This window comes from Nannospalax galili, unplaced genomic scaffold (genome assembly GCF_000622305.1).
Source record: "Nannospalax galili isolate Female #2095 unplaced genomic scaffold, S.galili_v1.0 scaffold388, whole genome shotgun sequence".
In the NCBI taxonomy this organism is placed as follows: domain Eukaryota; kingdom Metazoa; phylum Chordata; class Mammalia; order Rodentia; family Spalacidae; genus Nannospalax; species Nannospalax galili.
In genome coordinates, this window is record NW_008360304.1 from 1,564,599 (window position 1) to 1,586,795 (window position 22,197).

The 22,197-nt window shown below is 42.0% G+C and overlaps 1 protein-coding gene and 3 pseudogenes across 5 annotated transcripts in view; 1 reads left to right on the forward strand and 3 right to left on the reverse strand.

Annotated features, from left to right (window-relative positions):
* Positions 1–960: 960 nt before the first annotated feature.
* Pspc1 (paraspeckle component 1) overlaps positions 961–22,197 on the forward strand; it is an 86,791-nt gene continuing 65,554 nt past the window's right edge. For all 5 annotated transcript variants that reach the window (XR_001872211.2, XR_001872210.2, XR_003847971.1 and 2 more), the window contains exons 1-3: positions 961–1,541; positions 8,789–9,090; positions 19,210–19,305. Coding sequence is in view for 2 of the 5 variants with exons in the window: in XM_017795909.2 (XP_017651398.1) it covers positions 1,173–1,541; positions 8,789–9,090; positions 19,210–19,305 (767 nt within the window). In the remaining 3 variants the exon portion in view is untranslated. The remainder of the gene's footprint in view (positions 1,542–8,788; positions 9,091–19,209; positions 19,306–22,197) is intronic.
* Positions 16,055–17,504, reverse strand: LOC103726759 (annotated as a pseudogene).
* Positions 17,724–17,971, reverse strand: LOC103726730 (annotated as a pseudogene).
* LOC103726760 lies at positions 20,488–20,862 on the reverse strand (annotated as a pseudogene).

The following is a 22,197-nucleotide window of genomic DNA, read 5'->3' on the forward strand; positions in this document are numbered from 1 at the left end:
GGGTTGATCAGGAAAAAGCACCAGCGCACTGATAAAACTCCATCTGAATAGAGTTTAGTAGCAAAGGAACACATGGGACAGATTCCCTTCTAGGCAGGGAAAATGTCTGCCTTCATTGTGAGCTGGGGTCTTTTTAAAGAGGGAGGTTTTTGCTTCCTGCAGAAGGCAGGAAGGGAAGATATATTTTTTTAAGTTGGGGGTGAGTGGGAGAGCAGAGCTGTTAAAACCTGTCCTTTTTAGAGATCAAAGGGGAAGCCTGCTGTGTTGGCCAAACAGTGGAGAAAAGTCTGCTTCTCTTTACTTCAAAGACCAAGGTGCTTATCAGCTCAGTCACCTTTTCTCAGGGGCCGGTGAGGCCCTGTTGGTGAGGGGGCAGGGCTATCTGAACCTTAACAAAGAGCACTGACTGCTCTTGCAGAGGACAGGGGTTTGATTCCCAGCATCCACATGGCGACTACAAATCTTCCTTAACTCCAGTTCCAGGGGACTCCTAAGCCATTTTCTTGACTCTGTGGCATTGCATGACATGGGTTGCACTCACATACGTGCAGGCAATACACTCATACACAGGATAAAATTTTTTTTAAAATAAAAAGGGTAAATACATCCCCCAAATTATATACATTCAGTGGTGAAAAAAGAAAGAAACAAAAACAGCTAGGGTTGTGCTACAGGCCTTTAAACCCAGGACTCCAGAGGCAGAAGCAGTTGGATTGCTGTGAGATCAAGGCCAAGCCTGATCTACATACCGAGTTCCAGACCAGCTGAGGCTACAGGGAGGCTTTGTCTCAAAAAAAACAAAACCAACCAAAGAAGCCTCAAAATAATAACTCCCCACCCCAATAGTCTTTATTTTAGGATTGAGAGGATGCCCCTTGGAGGACCCAGCAAGGCCGCTACATTAATGCGCATGCGCAGTGCTGGCCAGCGGCCCGCGCGGGTCGGGTTTGCGCAGGCGCACTTTGGAGAGGCGGGGCTCCAGCCCGCGTCTCTTCCAACAGCAGTTTGAAGCAGCGCCATTTTGAGCTTGCGGTCGTCGCGTCTGTGTGTTTGGAGGCAGGGCTGCGGCTCCGGTACCTGGCTCTTCTCGCTTCGTTTCCATAGATACATGTGGAGACGTATATATATTTACGTCTAGGCCTGTATCCAGCATCCGAGGCAAACTCTCTAAGATGATGTTAAGAGGAAACCTGAAGCAAGTACGCATCGAGAAAAACCCTGCCCGCCTTCGCGCCCTGGAGTCCGTGGCGGGCGAGGGTGAGCCAGGGACCGCGGCGGCCATGGCGCTGACGCTGGCCGGGGAGCAGGCGCCGCCACCCGCGCCCTCGGAGGACCACCCTGACGAGGAGATGGGCTTCACCATCGATATCAAGAGCTTCCTCAAGCCGGGCGAGAAGACGTACACGCAGCGCTGCCGCCTGTTCGTGGGGAATCTGCCCACCGACATCACCGAGGAGGACTTCAAGAGGTTGTTCGAGCGCTACGGCGAGCCCAGCGAGGTCTTCATCAACCGCGACCGAGGCTTCGGCTTCATTCGCCTGGTGAGTCTGGCCGCTGGCGCGAGAAGCGGAAAGACTGCCTGGAGGTGCGGGGGCGGCGAGGTGGCGCGGGCCACAAGGGTGTGGGGTCTGTGGGGGGCCGTAGCGGGGGCGGGCCCGCGGCGGTGGCAAGGGCCGCGGCCGTGGCCTCTGAGGGCCAGGGCGCTGGCGTTCGGAGGGAGCCGCCGCAGGGTTGGCTTTGCAGCGTGCATCAGGCTAGCGCTTGTGTACAGCAGGGGGGCGGGGTCGGAGCGGCAGGCGACGACTGGGGAGACAATTCTTGCAGACAAATTGTGTTGTCCATGTAGTGAATTGGGGATGAACGTGATCAGAAATTTCAACAGCAGGTTGTTTACTAAAAGAATAGTCCGCCCGGCGTGGTGGCGTACGCCTTTAATCCCAGCACTTGGGAGGCAGAGGCAGGCGGATCTTTGTGAGTTCGAGGCCAGCCTGGTCTACATAGTGAGTTCCAGGACAGCTGGGGCTACAAGGAGATCCTGTCTCAAAAAGAAAAAAAAAAAAAAAAGCCACATCATCCTTTTGCTTTTAACGCGGTCTGCGGGTAAGAACTTGGGATATACCTCAGTGAAAGAGCGCTTGTATATTCTCAGAGTTCCTGGGTTCCATCCCCAGCATCGCATTAAATAAGTATCCGCCTACACTCGAACAGTAAATCCCCGTGTCCTCCAGCAGTGTCGGCTATTTACTTGTAACCACCCAGGTCAGCAAACTTGATGGATGTGGGCAGTGTTTGTGGACGAGGGTTAGTGATAGGCTGTATTAGACTTATTTATCCTACCATTAGAATATTATGTCTTAATCTAAATGTAGTAAAACTTTCCAATAAGTTATGCAAAAATCATGCCTACTTTAAAAAAAATTTTTTATGCGTATGTATGTTTCCTGCATGTAGGTAGGTGCGTCCTTGTCATGCAGTGCCAGCGGAGGTCAGAAGAGGGTGTCAGATCCCCCTGGAACTTGGAGGTATGATGGTTGTCCACCACCATGTGGATGCTGGGAATCGAACTCTGGTCCTTTGCAAGAGCAGCCACTACTCTTAATCGTTGAATCATCTCTCCAGCTCTTTATTTTTAATTTAATTTCTTTCTTTTTTTTTTTTTTTTTTTTTTTTTTTGAGATAGGGTCTCCCTGTAGCCCCAGCTGACTTAGAACTCTGTATGTAGACCAGGCTGGCCTTGAACTCACAGAGATCCACCTACCTCTGCCTCTGGAGTGCTGCGATTAATGGTGTGTGCCACCACATCCGGCTATCATTTGGGGGGGGCGGGGCATTTTGTTAACAGTGTGCGTAAGATGTGTGGGTGTGGATTTGGGTGTTGGTGTGAGTATGGCAAGTGTCATGCTGCAGCATGTGTGTGAAGATGACAACTTTGTGGTGTTTTCATATCCTCATATTTCTGGGATTGAACTCACTTCCTTGGAAAGCTCATTTTACCCACTGAGCCATCTTTCTGGCCTCCCCTTTACCTTTTTACAAAGTTTTATCATCGAGAGTTTACAATCAATAGGACACTATACATTTACTAGGTTTTCCTGTGTGATTTGTAATGAAGTGTCAGTATTATCATTCATATTATCACATATTATCAGTATCGGCATTATCATTTGTTAGATACTGTTTTTTTCTAACACTGTGACAAGCCATTTTTACACACATAAGTGATTTTTTTTTTTTAATTATCTCTGTAGTAAGACCTTTAAATCTGATATATTCATTGCAGTTTTTAGAAGGTTTTCTGTTTCCCCTTGTTCTGTTTTTTTGAGACACCATTTCACAGGATCAGGTTGGCCTGGATCTCTGGATCCTCCTACCTCTGTCTAGTGTGTCTTGGAGTTATAGTCATATGCCATTGAGAGAGGACTTGTGGAAAAATTCTATTGCAACTCTTGACTTTCAAAATTTGGTTCTTTTGTGGATTTAATATGTAGAGAAAACAAAACCAAATTATTATTTTTCAGGCCAGACATTTATTTAAGTGGCTTAAAGAGAGAGGTAAATGCAAGGTATTAGAAACACAAAAAATTTCCTTAATTCAAGTTAAATTTTTAGTACATTTTAAACTATTTATTTCTGTTTTATGTGTATGAGTATATTGCCTACTCATGTAAGTGCACTCCTGTCATGCAATACCCACAGAGGTCAGAAAAAGGCATTGGATTTTCTTGGAACTAGAGTTCCAGATGGTTGTTAGCCACCATGTGGCTACTGGGAATCAAACCCAGGTTCTCTGTAAGAGCAGTCAGTGCCCTTAACCACTGAGCCCTCTCCAGCCCCAGTATTTAGTACATTTTGAACATTGAAATTATAAATACATTTATCTTTGCACATCAGAGAAACAACTTGTCTCCTGTTATATTTTTTGAGGCAGGATCTTACTATATAACCCTGGCTGGCCTGAGATTTGCCATGTTGACCAGGTTGGCCTGAAACTTACTGAGATCTACCTGCCTCTGCCTCCTGAGCACTGGGATTAACAGGAGTGCCACCACACCTGCCCCATCCTGGTAAATTTTTTAAATATAAATGCACAATTATGTTGCAGGTGTACTTGAATGGTAGAGATTTGCCTGGACAGTTCTGTCTCCAGTACTTGCAGAAATAAAAGTTACCTTAAACAACTTCTGGTAATTTTCCAAAAGGAGTTAATGTAATATTTTTATGATCCTTACCCACTGGTAACTATCTTATTCTGAAGTTGATCCTGTGAAAGAGTGAAGTTGAGGGATTGAATTTCTGTGTTTTCAAAGCTTCACACTTAAACCAATACAATTAACCTTTTTGGAGGGTTGTTTTGTTCCTTTTTTTTTTTTTTTTTTTTTTTTTTTTTTTTTTAAATTTTTGTCTTTTTGAGACAGGGTCTCCCTGTAGCCCCAGCTGTCCTGGAACTCACTATGTAGACCAGGCTAGCCTTGAACTCACAGATATCTGACTGCCTCTGCCTTCCAAGTGCTGGGATTAAAGGTGTGTGTGACCACGCCTGGCTATTTTTGTTCTTTTTTTTTTTAAATCTTTTTTTTAAGATTTTTATTTATATGTGTGTGTGTATGTCTGTGTGTGTGTATGCCACATGCTTGTGGGTGCCCAAGGAAGCCAGAAGAGGGCATTAGATCACCTGGAGCTGGAGGTAAAGGCAGTTGTGAGCCCTTTGATAAGTGTACTGGGAACTGAACTCAGGTTCTCTGGATGAGCACTGTGTGCAATTAACTAACTCCTGAGCCATCTCTCTGCCCTGTTTGTTTTTTTTTAAACAATCTCAGTCCAGGCTGGCTTGTAACTCATTATATAGGCTAATTTAGCCTCACTCTTTTGACAGTCCTGCTTTCTTCAGTCTCCCAGGCTTTGAGTTTACAGGAGTGAACTCCTTTTCATTTAAACTAATTCTCTGGGATTATGAAGTAGGAAATGAAAGGGACTGCTGTTGTTGTTCCTTTATCATGTGCCTGGCTAAATTTTCTGTGTAGGAATAGAAAGACTTGTCAGTTGGAAACTAGGAGTTAGTTTACAGAAATTTGACTTACATTGGAAACTAGGAGTTAGTTTACAGAAATTTGACTTAGAATCTTGAGTTCTGTGAGCAACAGGTAAATTTATAAGCTTTAAATATTGCTCAAGTGCTATTTTTTCTACTTGGAAAGCTCATATATTGTATAGTACACTTGACTATAAAAACGGGGCTGGTGACTGTAATGAGCTGTGTTGATAAAATAGGTATAAATTCACAGTGGTGTGACTTATGTTTCTAGAGATAATTGGTTTGTTTCTCTTTTATGGGTTGCTGTGTTGAGATTACAATCATGTGTCACCATGCCTGACTATAGGAATACCTTTATTTGGTTGGTAATATTTATTTACTGACTTAGAGGCCAGGTCTTACTATGTAACCAGTCTGGCCTCAAACTCACAGATCTGAACTCACAGATATCTGCCCTCCTCTGCCTCCCAAGTGCTGGGAATAAAGGCATGTGCCACTGTGCTGAGCCATGATCTGGTAATATATTTTCAAATCTATTTTCTTTTTTATTTTCTGTTTATTTGAGATAGGATCTTGTGTAGGTCAGACCGGCCTCAAACTTGCCATGTAGTCCAGGTTTACCTTCCTGTTGTATGACACTATTCCGGGGGAGCAGTGAATAAACATTAACTCATCCCAGATAGGGAACTGACAATAGACCTACTTAAGGTTATGGGTGAGGGGTTATTTCCAGGAACAGTATAACTCAAAGACAGTAGCATCCCCCAAAGCCCACCCCAGCATGGGTGATGGTTCATGAAAGCTGGAACCTTGGAGCTTACTACACAATTTCAGGCAGCTGAAAACAGGTTGAAGAATCTCTCTTCTGGCAGTTCAATGGTCAGAGAGGTCTCTTAGCAGTCCTTAATGCTTATATAAGCTTGGGGGAGGAGGGTCCAAGTGCATTTGATGAGTTTCACAGATTTCCTGAAACTTTGGTGAGGTTTACTTTAATAAGCCTTCCTTTAGAATCTTGTGGGATTTAGTGAGATCTAGGCCTTTCTGAGCTACATAGCAAGTTCCAGGTAAGGTAGTGCTATGGGGAAATCCTGTCTCAAAAAAAACAAAACAAACAAAAAAAAACAACCAAACAACAGAAAAAACCCTCAGCCTTAGCAACAAGTACCTTTTACCCCCTGTGCCATTTCACTTTCCTCCTTTCTTAGTTTCTTTAATATGGGATTTCACAATGTTTGTAGACTGGGCTGGCCTCCAACTCCTAATTCTGAGTGAGAGGCTTACAGATGTGTGCCACCACATCTGGCACAAAAGCTGCTTTTTAGATTTTTTAAAAAACTGATATTTAAGATAAATTGATGGCAAATGGGAGGACTTTTTTCCCCCTGGTGCTGAGAATGGATCCTAGGTGCTTAGAGGATTGAATCTAGGGCCTCGGCCTTCTTAGGTGAATAGTCTACCACTGAGCCACTTAGCCTGCCCCACTTGTAGTGAATTTTATTAATTTTTTTTTTCTTTTCATTTTCTGGTCCTAGAATTGAACCAGGGCCTTGTACATGCTTGAAAAGAGCCATACCTGTCTTCTGTAATAGCTTTTAAACTTTAGTGCTGCTAATACTGAAATTGATTTGAAATTTTTTTTCCCCTGAAACTGGTTCCTGTCTAGTACCTTAAGATCTCTTCCTAACAGAAGGCCAGGTAAATTGTTTCCTCCCTCATTAGTTTAATTGGTTGTGACCTTATACTCCTAGAGTGTAGTCTTTAGTCTTACCTAATCAAATAGCTGGGAATCTATTAGAAAAGTAAATTCTAGGGCCCTACCCCAGATTTACTGAATCAGAAATTGCCACGGCTAGGATCCCAGCAGTCCGTGATTTAATTTTTTTTTCTTTTATGTATTTTTTGTTTGTTTGTTTGTTTGTTTTTAAATAGGGTTTTTCTGTAGCTCCAGCTGGCCTGGAACTGCTATGTAGACCAGTCTGGCCTCAATCTCACAGAGATCCATCTCACCCGGCCTGAATATTCTATATTTTCAACAGATTAAAAAATGAGTTTGTGGGGCTGAGTAGTGACTCACAGCACAAAAGAATTTGTACATTTGGGTCACTCTCTGTGATAGTTAAAAATGTGGGTAGCCCATGTAGGTATTTCAGGAGTCATGATTAGCAAGACCTGATAGTAATGTTTACAGATATTTAAGAGAGAATGGATATAAAAAGGAAGAAGGATCTATCTGGCATTGAGATGTTGATGTTGTGTATGAGCCAGGCCTGGTTCCACATACTTGTATTCTAACACCAAAAGCAGAAGCAGGAGGCAGGGGAGTTTTGAGTTTGAGGCTAGCTAGTAAGTTCCAGGCCAGTTGGGGCTATAGGGAGACCTTATCTCAAAAAGACCCCTCTCCCAAATATATATATATATGGCCTAAAGAGTTAATGTTTTTGTCTGGCAAGGTAGTACACACCTTTAATCCCAGCACTTGGAGCCAGAGACAGGTGGCTCTCTTGAGTTTGCGTCCAGGCAGGGCTAGTGAGACCTGTCTCAAAAATAAAAATAAAGGGGCTAGAGAGATGGAGTGGTTAAGAGCACTGAGTGCTCTTGCAGGGGACCCAGGTTTGAGTCCCAGCACCCACATGATGGCTAACAACCATCCATAACTCCAGTTCCAGGGAATCCTACATCACCTTCTGGCCTCTGAGGATAGTGCATAGCACTTATACACATGCAGGCAATACACTCATACACATAAAAAAATAGGGTGAGGTAATTTTCAAAAGAATATCTGTATTAGAAACTACTATGACAACATTAATTTTTTTTTTTTTTTTTTTTTTTTTTTTTTTGTTTTGTTTTTTTTTTTGTTTTGTTTTTTTTTTTGTTTTGTTTTTTTTTTTGTTTTGTTTTTTTTTTTGTTTTGTTTTTTTTTTTGTTTTGTTTTTTTTTTTGTTTTGTTTTTTTTTTTGTTTTGTTTTTTTTTTTGTTTTTTTTTTTTTTTGTCTTTTTTGAGACAGGGTCTCCCTGTAGCCCCAGATGTCCTGGAACTCGCTATATAGACCAAGCTGGCCTTGAACTCAGAGATCTGCCAGCCTTTGCCTCCCGAGTGCTGGGATTAAAGGCATGTACCACCACGCCTGGCCTATTTTTTAAAATATTTTATGTGTGTGAATGTATTGCCTGCATGGAAGCGCACCTGTGTCATGAATTGCCCTTGAAGGTCAGAAGAAAGCATTGGATCCCCTGGAACTGGAGTTAGGGACAGTTGTTAACTACCATGTGGGTGCTAGGAATCGAACCTGGGTCCTTTGCGAGAGCAGTTGGTGCTCTTAACTACTGAGCCATTTCTGCATCCTCATAACAGATATTCTTAAAAATTATGGTTTTTTGTTTTGTTTTGTTTGTTTTTTTTTTTAATAATACTGATAGGCGGCTTTAACAAGTACTGCTTTGAGTATTTAATAGCTGGCAACTTGTTCATGAGCATTTGATTGTTCAGTGATGAATTTTAACAGGCCCTGAGTGGGGATTTTTTTTTTAATGTATATTAAAATGTTCACACCGGGCATGGTGGCACATGCCTTTAATCCTAGCACTTGGGAATGCTAACGATCTTTGAATAGTAAAAACATGATACCAAAGTTAAAAGATAAAAGTGATTTAATTGTGCATTTTCTAGCATTACCTAGTCTCTTACTTAGAACCAAACCAGTATTAAATGTTTTGTCACTCAACTTTTGAAAAATGATTTTTCCTCCTAAAAAGGAATCCAGAACACTGGCTGAAATTGCAAAAGCAGAGCTGGATGGCACCATATTGAAGAGCAGACCTCTCCGAATTCGCTTTGCTACACATGGAGCGGCCCTAACAGTCAAGAACCTTTCTCCAGTTGTTTCCAATGAGCTTCTAGAGCAAGCATTTTCCCAGTTTGGACCAGTAGAGAAAGCTGTTGTGGTTGTGGATGATCGAGGTAGAGCTACTGGAAAAGGTTTTGTAGAATTTGCAGCAAAACCTCCTGCACGAAAGGCTCTAGAGAGATGTGGTGACGGGGCATTTTTGCTGACAACGTAAGTTTTAAGTGTCTTGTCTTTCAGTTAAAGATGACTTCTGTCTGCCTAGAATTCTGGGGTGGGTTTTTTTTGTTTTTGTTGTTTTTCATTTTTCCCCAAAGACATAGACTCTTTATGTAGCCTATTTAAGCTGCCCTTAAACTTGCAGCAATCCTTCTGCCTTAGCCTTAAAGTTCTACCATGTTGGCTTATGGTAAGTAGATACTGAATGAATATTTGATATAAATAACAAATTTTTGTGTACTATTCACAAAAAATTGCAAGTCATATAAAGTAATCCTTTAGAGATTTTAGCTTTCTGGAAGTAACATTTTTCTTATGTTAAAAAATATCTGGGGCTAGAGAGATGGCTCAGCAGTTAAGAGTACTGACTGCTCTTGCAGAGGACCTGGGTTCAATTCCCAGCATCCACATGGCGCCTACAAACCGTCCTTAACTCCAGTTTCAGGGGAATCCATGCCTTCTGACCACTGCGGTATTGCACCACACAGGTGCACTCACATAACATGCAGGCAATACACTCATAGAATCAAAAAAAAAAAAAAAAAAAAAAACCTTATTCTATATGTAAAGCCCAATTACTGTTTTTGTTTTGGGGGTAGGGTCTCTCCTTGCTTTGTAGCCCAAGGTAGCGTAGAACTCTGTATATATGTAGTAGACCTTGAATTTACAATCCTTCCTTAGCCTCTTAAGTGCTGCTATAGGCTCTTATAGGCATATGCTACCATGCCTGACTGGCCCAATAAGGTTTTCCTGTTTTTATCTTTTTGTTTTGTTTTGTGTATTGTTGTTTTGCTTTGAGACAGGTTGGCCTTGAATTTCACTAGGTAGCTGAGGATGACTTTGAACTGATCTTCCTGCGTCTACCTCCTAGTTGTTGGGATTATAGGTATGTGCTACTGTGTCCAGCTTTTGAATAACTTGCTGAATATTCAGCTTCATAAAAGCCTGTCAGACTATTTTCCAAAGTGATTCCCACTAGTAATGAATGACAGATTTCTAGTTCTTCAATCCTTCCAACACTTAGTATTTCTGTCCTTCAGATATTCTAGTGAGTGTAGCAGTATTTCATAGGTTTTACCTATTGACTAAGGTTAAACATCTTTTTATGTACTTTTTGACCAATTATGTCCAGTCATGAAGTCTCCGAAAAATTTCTGCCCATATTGTAATTGGGTGGTTTATCCCCTTCCTGAATTATGTAATCTAGGCATGTTTATATTGTAAATATTTCTTCTAGCCTGTAGCTTGCTTTTTGGGAAGTGGATGTGCAGTGCTGTATATTGAACCCACAGCCCTTGTGCTTACGAGGCAGACTCTTATCACTGAGCTAGACATTTTAATTTTAATTTTGTCTTTAAATTTTATTTGTGTGTCTGTATCTGTGTGTGTCTGTGTTAGTGTCTGACGTGTGTGCAGGTATCAGCTTCCTGATGTAGGTACTGAGATCTAGGCTAGGGTCCTCTGGAAGAGCAGCATGTGTGTGGGTGTATGTGCATGTGAGTGCAAGGTACTGAGATCTAGGCTAGGGTCCTCTGGAAGAGCAGCATGTGTGTGGGTGTATGTGCAGGTGTTTGTGGAGGCTAGAGACATCAGGCATTGGATTCCCCTGGAACTGGAGTTTCAGGTGGTTGTGAGCTACCCAACGCAAGTGCTGGGAACCAATTATATCTATTCATGAAGTGTCTGAAAATTTGCTGCCTATATTTAATTACGTTGGTTTGTCTTCCTGAATTATGTAATCTTGGTACATGTCTATATTGTAAATATTATAGCCTGTAGCATGGTTTTGGGGAAATGGATGTCTAGTGCTGTAGTGCTGTGTATTGACCAAGGGCCTTGTGCTTGCTAAGCAAGCTCTGCAAGAGCAAGCAGTATGTGATGTTAACTGCTGAGCCATCTTGCTAGACCCACATTTTATTTATTTAAAAAATTTTTTTTTTGATTTTTTTTTTTTTTTTTTTTTTTTTTTGAGCTTCCTGTAGCCCCAGCTGACCTGGAACTCGCTATATAGACCAGGGTGGCCTTGAACTCAAAAAGATCCGCCTGCCTCTGCCTCCCAAGTGCTGAGATTAAAGGCGTGCACCACTACGCCCGGCTTGATTTATTTTTATGTGTATGAGTGTTATGAGTGCGTGTATGTAAATGCACCCGTCGTGCAGTGCCCATGGATAACAAAAGAAGGCATTGAATCCTCTGGAACTGGAGTTACAGATGGTTATTAGTGACCATGTGAGTGCTGGGAACCAAACCTGGGTTCTCTGCAAGAGCAGCCAGTGCATTTAACTGCTGAGCCATCTCTCCATCCCTAGCACCACATTTTAATAGTAATTTTCTTAGCATGGCAGTTTTTTTTTTTTTTTTTTTTTTAATGTGTATGAGTGTTTTGCCTGAATGTAAGTGTACTCTTGTATGCAAAGCCCGTCCCTTAGAACCTAACCGTTCAACCCTCTCTTAGCCACCCCTACCCCAAGTTTGTTTCATTTTTACCTTTCAGACAGGGTCTCACTATATAGTTTGTCAGGTCTTGAACTGGCCATGTGGACCAGGCTGGCCTTGAATTCAGAGATCCTCCTGCCTCTGCCTCTGCCTCTGCCCCTGCCCCTGCCCCTGCCCTTGCCCCTGCCCCTGCCCCTGCAATCCTGGGATTAAAGGCATGAGCCACCACATTGGGCTTTCTATTTATTTTTGACTGTTAGGTTTTCAGGCTAAAATGGTGGTTCATTTTCAGAGAGCTTGGTCTTGTTCTCTGTTTAGAAAATTCTTTTCCAGTTGTTTACATTTTGTTAAAATGTTACCCCATCACTGATGATTCTTCCCAGTTTATTTTCTTTATAGCACATTCTCTTTTTTTGTTTGATTGTGGATCTTTTGCTCTTGTTTTCGAGACAGGGTCTTGCCATGTAGGTTACCAGGCTAACCTTGAACTTACAGTGATTCTGTCTACCTTTGAGTGCTGAGATTGCAGGTGTGGGGTACTATGCTGGGATAGCACATACTGTTTTAATTTACATACTTTTTCTCCAAGTAGATTTTAAGCCCTATAAATAAAGATAGGGAGTTTGACCTGTTCAACCTTATAACTGTAGCACTTTATTCTCTTTTTACATTTTTTTTCAGAATTGGGGACAATACCTATATTATAATAATACTTGTGGACATAGTAAGTGTATAATATTTCATAAATAAATAAAGGAACTACAGTTTAGTCTGTTGGCAGATTCCCTGCTTTTTTTATGTTATGTTACAAATGGAGTAACTTATTTTGCCAGTAGATTCTCTTTGTTTAAGTATTTTGGAGCTGGAGAGATGGCTCAGCGGTTAAGAGCACTGACTACAGAGGACTGGGGTTTGATTCCCAGCACCCACATAGTGGGTGACAACTGTCTGAAACTCCAGTTCCGGGGGATCTGACACCCTTTTCTGACCTCCGTGGGCATTGCATGACATGGTTGTGCGTACGTATATCGAGGCATACACTCATACACATAGAATAAAATAAAAATAATAAATTAAAAAAAGAATTTTGCCCTTGCTGGGTGTGGTGGCACATGTCTTTAGTCCCAACTGGGAGGCAGAGGCAGGCAGATCTCTGAGTTCACGGCCAGCCTGGCCTACACAGTGAGTTCAGGCGAGCTGGGGCTACGGGGAGACACTATCTCAAAAAGACCAAAAAACAAAAAGAATTCTGGCTCTACTCTCCGTTTAGTAGTCCCAGTGGAATAGTGGAATCTTTTGTCATTGAGAAAGTCCTGATTGACTTATTTAAACTGAGCCATCTCCTAGTCTCTTCTTCCCTTTCCTTGCCTTTACCTTTTCTTTTCTCCCTGTTTGTTTTTTTTCTCTATTATTTAAAAAATACCATGTATTAGTGACAGTAAGAACCTGGGTATTTTGCACGGATCCTCTGAAGCTTAGTGAATGCTCTAGTTACCCCTTTTTTTGGTTGTTGTGATGAACACATTGACAAAAACCAACTGGGGGAGGAAAGGGTTTATATGGCTTTCAGCACAGTCCATCATCCAGGGAAGCTAAGGCAAGAATCTGGAACACAGACCATGGAGGAGTGCTGCTTACTGGCTTGCTCCTTTGGCCTGTGCTCAGCATACTTTCTTATACAACACAAGACCTACTGCCCAAGGGTGGCACCTCCCACATCATTCAATGATCAAGAAAGTATCCCATAGATACCGCCACAGGCCAGTCCAATCTCAGTTGAGGTTTCCTCTACCCAGCTGTGTCAAGTTGACAACTGAAGCTATCCAGCAGTGTATATGTACTCAGACTCTTTCCAGAAGTTAGAAAAGAGATAGCAATAGATTTTTTGTGGTTGGTTGGTTGGTTGGTTGGTAGGTAGGTTTCTTTTGAGACAGGGTCTCCCTGTAGCCCCAGCTGGCCTGGAACTCACTATGTAGGCCAGCCTGACCTGGAACTCACAGAGATCTGCCTGCTTCTGTCTCTTCTCCCAAGTGCTGGGATTAAAGACATGCACCATCACTCCTGGAGATAGCAGATGTTAAAAGTGACCTTGGTGAAATCGCCCAAGTTGACAATGCAGCCCCATAGCCAAGGCATAGCAATTGTTGACACTGCCTTACTATCAGTTTCTACAGGGCCTTAGCTAAGACTAGAACTTCTGGTGAAGGAAGTGAACACAGTCCATCAGAGCAAAGTCACCTTGTAAGGGATGAAATAGTGTTCGCTGATCATCTTTCCCCAATAACCCTGTTTGTACAGGGATGGTAGAGGGCTTCCTTGACCAATATTATGACACCTTGGATGGTGGTGGTACTACCCCCTTGTAGCACTTCACCATTCAACCATTGTATTGCACAGTGATGTGGTGAGATGCCTTGAACCTGGTCTGCTAGCCCCTGAAGGTCTCTGTTTGCATGGGTATATTTTTTAAGAGTTTCCTCTTTAAGTGACATTTAGTAAAGGTGCATGATCACAGACTCCTTGAAGAATAGAAACAGCTTTCAAGAACTTAGCCTTACCCAGGTGTGATACATTGTGTATATCTAAAATAGTGCCGTTTTATATTAAATGACAATGTTTGAAACAAGCAAATGGTATGTGATTCATATATAGATCCAAACTGAGGAAATTCAGTTATTCATTAAAATGTGTTACAGTCCTCTCCAAATGATAGAATTTCAAGGAACTTCACTAGTTGGTTTTTTTTAAGTGGGGATTTTTGTTCTGTGACTCCAATTTAGTGCCTTACAGTCTGGGTAAGTGTTGTACCATTAAGCTATGTATCTAACCTTCGCTAGAATATATTCTAAAACACTTACTTTGTTTTGCTTTGCTTTGAGATAGTCTCATGTGGTCCAGCCTGGCCTTGAACTCTGTATATTGTATATAGTTTAAGATGTTCTTGAGCTAACTTCTCATGCTCCTTTTCCCAAGCTGCTTGGAATTATAGGCATATGCTCCATGAGTGACTTACAAAACTTAGTGTTTAATTTTTTCACAATAGAACATTTTTCAAGTTGCTAACTAATACACGATGTGTTTGGTAGAAAGATGGGGTGGGGCAAAAACCTTACAGTAGTAGCTCCAGGTTGTGTGTGTGTGCACGCATGAAGGCCAGCTCTCAGCTCCTTCTTTGGGAGTTAGTTAGCCACCTTGTTTTTGAGACTGGACTCTCACTGGGACCTGGGGCATAGTGATGTGATTCAGCTATGTCTACTGGCCAGTGAGCCTGAGGTATCTGCCTATTCTCTACCTTCCTTCCTAGCTCTAGGATTACAAGTGTTCCTCATTCCCCCAGTTTATGTAGATACCGGGGATCAAACTCAGGTCTTCATGCATGTTTGCATAGCAAGCACTTTACTGACTTGAGATATCCCCCAAGCCCTGTAACTCCATATTAACATTGTTTTACCTTTATTTTCCATTTAGTCTCTCTCTATACTCCCAGTTGTGTGTAAAATAAAGTTAGTAATTGTACCTATTAATAGAATTCTTTTTTTGGTCTTTTTGAGGCAGGGTCTCTGTAGTCCCAGCTGACCAGGAACTCAGCTGTGTAGACCAGGCTGGCCTTGAACTCACAGAGATCTGCCTGTCTTTGAGATTAAAGGCCTGTGCCACCACGCCCGGCTTCTTAGTAGAATTTAAACCAGGTTTTAAAAACTTTTGTTACTACTTAAAGATGAAAATGAAGTAAGAAAAAAAAAATGGACAAAGAGAGCTTCTGTAAGGAGTGGTAGATGCAATGAAACCACAAATGTTAACATCTTAGCTTTTATCTCTACAGAGAGCAATCAAAACAAATATTTCAATACCACATACCTTATTATTTTATGTTATGTGATAAAGGGAGTTATGACTGACTCATCTTTGCTCATTTATTCATGTATCTCTTTAGAAGCTGAATTGCAGGAACAACAGGATATAAAGGGATAGGTATGGAGACAGTGTAAATTTGTGTGTATTGCTCAAGGTTTCTACTTCCTTTTCCCCTAACGTTGATAATTATCTATTGATTCATATTCATATTCATATTCATTCTTTCTGTTCTTGGTTTTTTGAGTCATGGTCTGTCTCCCTGTAGCCTGGAACTCACTCCTCATAGAGATCTGCCAGCCTCTGCCTCAACTAAAGGTGTGCACTACCACGCCTAGCTCTTTATGACTTTGCTGTTTTTGGAGAAAAGGTCTCACTATACAATCCTGGAACTTGCTGTGTGGACCAGGCTGGTCTTAAATTTACAGAGGTCTCCTGCCTTTGCCTCTGTCTCCAGACTGCTGGGATTAAATAGCGTGTATTTTTCCCCTGAACTTTGTTTACATTTTTCATTGGCTTCATGTAGTTAACCTTGTCATTTCTCAATAATTACGGCATGTTTAGAGAGACAAGTATTTTGCTTAGTACATTTTTCTTGAGTATATTTTGGGGGGGGGCGGGGGGGGGGCTTTTGAGGATTTTTAATACAGTCCAGATGAGGAGCCCAGGTTCATTTCAGCTCCTTCACTGCCAAACCAGGGAACAGAGACTGCTTCAGTTGTCTCTGCCTTCTTGTCTGTGATGATCAGAGTGTAAAAGTACCTGCTGCAGCCGGGCATGGTGGCACACACCTGTAGCCCCAGCACTTGGGAGTCAGAGGGAAGTGGATCTCTGTGAGTTCAAGGCCAGCCTGGTCTGCATAGTGAGTTCCAGGACAGCTCGGGCTACAGGGAGACCCCGTCTCAAAAAGACCAAAAAAAAAAAAAAAGAAAAGAAAAAAATATCTGCTACAGCAGACTTTGAAAATTACATTATCCTTGTTTTTCTTGATCTTGAGGGATATGGCATCATTTCACCTGGCTGTGAGCAGAAAGTCTTTAATTTCTTCAATTTTCCGAGGCGTGGTGATAGGCACTCGGAGCTCGAGATGGCCAGGGGCTAGAACTGAAAAGAACAGAAAAGCTTGTGTATTTTTAAAATATATGACAGTTGGAGTTGCCTTTATATTATTGAAAGGATGTGAATGTTTCTATCTTGACCTCTCAACCTGGAACTCTGTATCCCAGGCTGATCTGGAACTTACTATGTAGCTTAGGCTGGCCTGGATTTTCAGCAGTTCTCTTGCCTCCCTAGTGCTGGATTTACAGTATGAACAATCAAAACACCTGATGAGAAATTTTTTGGAGACAGGGTTTCCCTATAGCTCCAGCTGTCCTGGAACTCACTAGATAGACCAGGCTGGCTTCCAATTCACAGAGCTCCACCTGCCTCTCTATCTCCCAGGTGCTGAGATTTTAAAGGCATGTGTCACCCATACCTGGCTGAGAAATTTTTTTTTTTTTTTTTGAGACAGGGTCTCCCTGTAGCTCCAGCTGTCCTGGAACCCACTATGTAGAACAGGCTGGCCTCCAACTCATCTGCCTGCCTCTGCCTCCCAAGTACTGGGATTAAAGGCGTGTGCCACCACACCCAGCTGAGAAATAATTTTTAAGAAATTGTTTCCTTCTCTCTCTTTTTCTTTCTTTTTCTCTCTCAGGATTTGTTGCCCAAGCTGGCCTTAAACGCATTATATAGCTAAGGATGACTTTGAACTTTGTTTCCTTTTGCCTCTACTTCCTGAGTACTGGGTTTACAGGCACCACCATGTCTAGTTTAATGCAATGCTGGTGATTGAACCCAAGATTTTATGCATGCCTGGCAAGTATTCTACCAACCAAGTAACATCTCTAGCCCATTTTGTATCTTTTTTCCCCCCCTTTAATTTAGGGTAATACCTTGTGTTAACAGTTTGACTTGTTTTTTTCTGAAGCATCACTGTCCTGAAGGCAATATAAATAGATTTCACTATTGCTTGCATGGTAATAAGCTAATAGCAAAAGCATTTTAATATTATATCATCCATTCTACTTTTCTCACTCACCTTTCCCATGAACTCTCCTTCCTGTTTTACTTACAACCATAGTAGTAAAAGGAGGGTTTCTAGTCATATCTGTCAGCATCCATTCCTTTCTCTTGTTTTTCTACCTCTAATGTGTTCCTTGAGTGGCTTCTGCTTCCTCTTTCTTTTGCTTGGCTGATTTAGGCCTCAGGTTTTAGCATTTTTCTTTTCTTCTTTTTTTTTTTAAATCCAAAATGTGTTTATTGGGATAGTTTCTCACTCATCTTGATTCAGGGTACTTTTAGTGCTGATTCCTCCTGAAGGAACATCCTGTAAGCTGTGCTTTTCTGCCTGTAGGCTGACAGAGGACAGTGGAGCAACCAACACACAAGACAATCGTTTGTGCATAGCTAAAGACCGTGGTGATTTTATAGCATCCTGGGCATTTTATATCCATGAAGTAGGAATTGGGGCTCTATACCAGGTGCTGCTTCTTGTGTATCTCTTCTCTTCTGGAGAGGGATGAAGGAGATCCTTTGTGAGAGGCATGTTCTCTTAAGGACGTTGTCACTGCTGGAAAAAGGGCATTTTTCATTTTTGATACAGAGTCTTATATAACCCAATTTGAGCTCCATGAACTCATCTTCCTTTCTATACCTCACAAACAGTAGAATCACAGGTATGTACTACTATATCTGGCTTGCTTTACACACACACACCCTCCCCCCGTGAATGTAGATTTATTAAGGGAGAGTGAGTGTGAGGTGTTTGAAGGGAGAAGGACTTGTCAGCAGTTTTCTTTTTCTCTTTTTTCCCCTCCCTCTTCTTTTTTCATTTTTGACACAGGGTCTCATTTTGTAAACCTGGCTGTCCTAGAACTTGCTATGGAGTCTAGGCTGGCTTCAACTCACGGAGATCTGCCTGTCCCTGCCTCCCAAGTGCTGGGCTTAAAAGTGTTTACCTGGCTAGAATTTCCTGAACAGTACAGATAGACACAGGGATACTGGGAAATAGGCAGATATGGGTGCTTGAAGTGATAGAACGTGAGATGATGAGGCCCATAGACATTTAATATGGTTTAAGATAGTGATGTGTGTGTGTGTGTGTGTGTGTGTGTGTGTGTGTGTGTGTGTGTATGCTGTGGATTCAATTTGCCATAGTTGCCTACTCTACCACTGAACTCCTCCATTTTGTTATTTGCCTGTAACTCACTTTGTACCTAAGGCCACAGTCCTCCTGCCTCATATTGTGTAATGTTGGAATGTAGGTGTAAGCCACCATGTCTGCCTTTTCTGACCCTACATATATTCCATTTATTTATTATTTATATAAATTTTTTTTGAGACAGGCTCTCCCTGTAGCCTCAGCTGGCCTGGAACTGACTGTAGATCAGGCTGGCCTTGAACTCACAGAGTTATCTACCTCTGCCTCCCTTAAATCACATTTTATAAAAGATGACTGAGGTAGTTAATGATGCTTTTTGGTAATAATTTATGTAATCTTTTTCTGCCTTTGAAATTTATCTGTGCGTGTTTAGCAGTATTTATTGATTTTATTTACAAATATATATATTAGACTCTTAAGACAGAGTGTCACTGTGTGTGACCTAGGTTGGCCTTGACGTCACCAAGGCCTACCTGCTTTTGCCTCCCCGATGTTGGGGCTAAAAGTTACGTACCACTATACTTGGGAAGACATTTTCCAAGAAAATATTTTTATTATAGCACTTTAGGATTCTAATTGTAGACACTAAATTAATTTTTAATTATGCCTTTACAATTCTCTAGGACCCCTCGTCCAGTCATTGTGGAGCCCATGGAGCAGTTTGATGATGAAGATGGCCTGCCAGAAAAGCTAATGCAGAAAACTCAACAATACCATAAGTAAGACTTGATTAATCAAGATATTTTAGATATTATCCTTGGGTATTATATCACATTTTTATTAAGTATTGTTGGAATATAAATTGGCTTGACCTGGTCTATATGGAATGCTATATATATATAAACATGTTCATGAACTTAGGAATGTCTCCACTTTAAAGAAAAATATTTTTTGTTTTGTGTGTTGGTGTGTGAGTGTATGGGGGTATGTATGCATATGCCATGGTATGAGTTAGAGGCCAGTCTGGTCTACACAGTGAGTTCTAGGCCAACTGGAACTACAGGGAGACTCTTGGTTTTTGTTTTTCTTTTAAAGGGAGGGGGGACTGGAGAGATGGCTTGTTGGTCAAAAGTACTGACTGCTCTTACAGAGGACCCAGGTTCAGTTCCCAGCAACAAAACATGGTGGATAACAACCATGTGTAAGTCTAGTTCCAGGGGATCCAATAGCCCATTTTTTCCTCTGCTAGCACTATATGCATGTGGTCTACTTACATACATTATAGGTGAAATGCTCACATATAAAAAAACGTAATAAATTTAAAAGAAAAGAAAATATTTTTGAAAAAGTCATTCTTGGGGATGGAGAGATAACTCAGTGGTTAAGAGAGCTGCCTGTTGCAGAGGACCCAAATTTATTTCCCAGTACCCATGTCAGGCATCTCACAAACTTCTGTAACTCCAGTTCCAGGATATCCAATATCCTCTTCAGGCTTTCATGGGCAGCCACACACATGTGGCATACACTCAGACATACACAGAAAATTGGGTTTTCTGACTTAGGAGCTATTAATAAACACTTTTTGGGAGTTCTTTTTGAGACAGGGTCTTTCTATAGCCCCAGATGGCCTGGAACTCACAGAGATCCGCCTGTCTCTGCCTCCCAAGTGCTGGGATTAAAGGCATGCGCCACCACGCTCAGCTTTTAATAAACACCTTTTAAAAAAACTTTAAAATTTAAAAAAAATTTTATTTCATGCATAAGAGTGTAGTGCCTGTATATAGGAAAGTGCACCCATGTTGTGCAATGCCTGCAGAGGTCACTACATGGCATTGAATTCCTGATGAACTGGAGTTACAGCCATTCTCAGCCACTCTGGGTGCTTTGACTTGAACCTGGGTTCTTTGCTAGAGCAGCCAGTGCTCTTTTGGGGGGGGCAGTTTTATAACTTTATTTGACTCTCAGCAGTTATTTCTCATCCACAGTGACTGTAGATTTTTGAATGCAGTAACAGGGACATAGGTTACCAAGGTATATAGCTTGTTTGGCAAATCCTCATCCTCATTATGTTTTCTGGAAAAATGAACACGGATACAATGTGGAACATTCCTTTGTCCTTTGGCCCAGACAGCTTTGTTGAGTTTAGTATCAATGCACACATCTGGAGTACCTACCTCTTTCATGGTGAATTTCCGGATTTCTTTGAGTGCCCAAGGGGCACATTTCTTGAAGCCCACTCCATTAATTTGCTTATAAATGTTGATGGTATATTCCCAGGTCACTACCTCATTGATGGCGAAACAGCCGTTCTTGCCACCCTTCTTTGCAGGAGCCATTCCACAGGGCTCAAGTTGGAAAGGACAAGAGCAGCCAGTGCTCTTAACTGTTGAGTCATTTCTCCAGCCCTCATAAATACTTTTTAATTAATTAATTAATTTTTGGTCTTTTTGAGACAGGGTCTCTCTGTAGCCCTAGCTGGAACTCACTATGTAGACCAGGCTGGCCTTGAACTCACAGAGATCCGCCTGCCTTTGCCTCAGTGCTAGGACTAAAGGCTTCTACCACCATTCCTGGCTTAATTTTTTTTTATGTGTATGAGTATATTTCCTGATGTATGTAAGTGCACCCAGGTCATGCAATGCCCGCAAAGGTCAGAAGAGGATGTTCGGATCCCCTGGAACTGGAATCAGGAGACTGGAAGTTGTTTTGGTCACTAAGCCATCTCTCCAGCCCCCTCTAATAATGCTTTTGTGGTTGTTGTTGTCTTTTTGAGACAGGGTCTCCCTGGTCTGGAACTTGCTATGTAGACCAGGCTGGCCATGAATTCACAGAGATCCACTTGCCTCTGCCTCTGCCTCCTGAGTGTTGGGACTTAAGGCATATGCTACCACACCCAGCTACTATTAATACATTTTATTTCTTTATTTTTATTGCTTTATTTATTTTGGTCTTTTTGAGACAGGGTCTCCCTGTAGTCCCAGCTGTCCTGGAACTCACTATGTCGACCAGGCTGGTTTTGAACTCACAGAGATCCGCCTGCCTCTGCCTCCCAAGTGCTGGGATTAAAGGCATGTGCCACCACGCCGGGCTCTTTTGTATGCATGTATTGCCTGCATGTAGGTAAGGGCACCCATGTTGTGCAGTGCCCACAGAGTTCAGAAGTGGCTGTCGGATCTCCTGTTACTGTTATGGACAGTTGTTAGCTGCCATGTGGGTTCTGGGATTCAAACCCAGGTCTTCTGCAAGAACAACCAGTGTTCTTAACTGCTGAGCCATCTCTCCAGCCCCCCCCTTTTTAAAAATATTTTATAATTTTTATTTTATGTGTATGTGTGTATTGCTTGCACGTAGGTAAGTGCACCTGTGTCGTGCAGTGCCTGTGGTGGTCAGAAGAGGGTGTCGGATCCTGTTACTGGAATTATGGACAGTTGTTAGCTACCATGTGGGTGCTGGGATTCGAACCTGGGTCTTTTGCAAGAATAGTCAGTGTTATTAACCGCTGAGCCATCTCTCCAGCCCCTATTAATACATTTTAATAGAAACTATCATAGCCGAGCATGATTGAAGACTTTGTTGAATTTTGGTATGTAAGTGCATCTGTTTTGTCCAATGCCTGTGGAGGTCAGAAGAGGTTGTCAAATTCCCTTAGAACTGGAGTTACAGATGGTTGT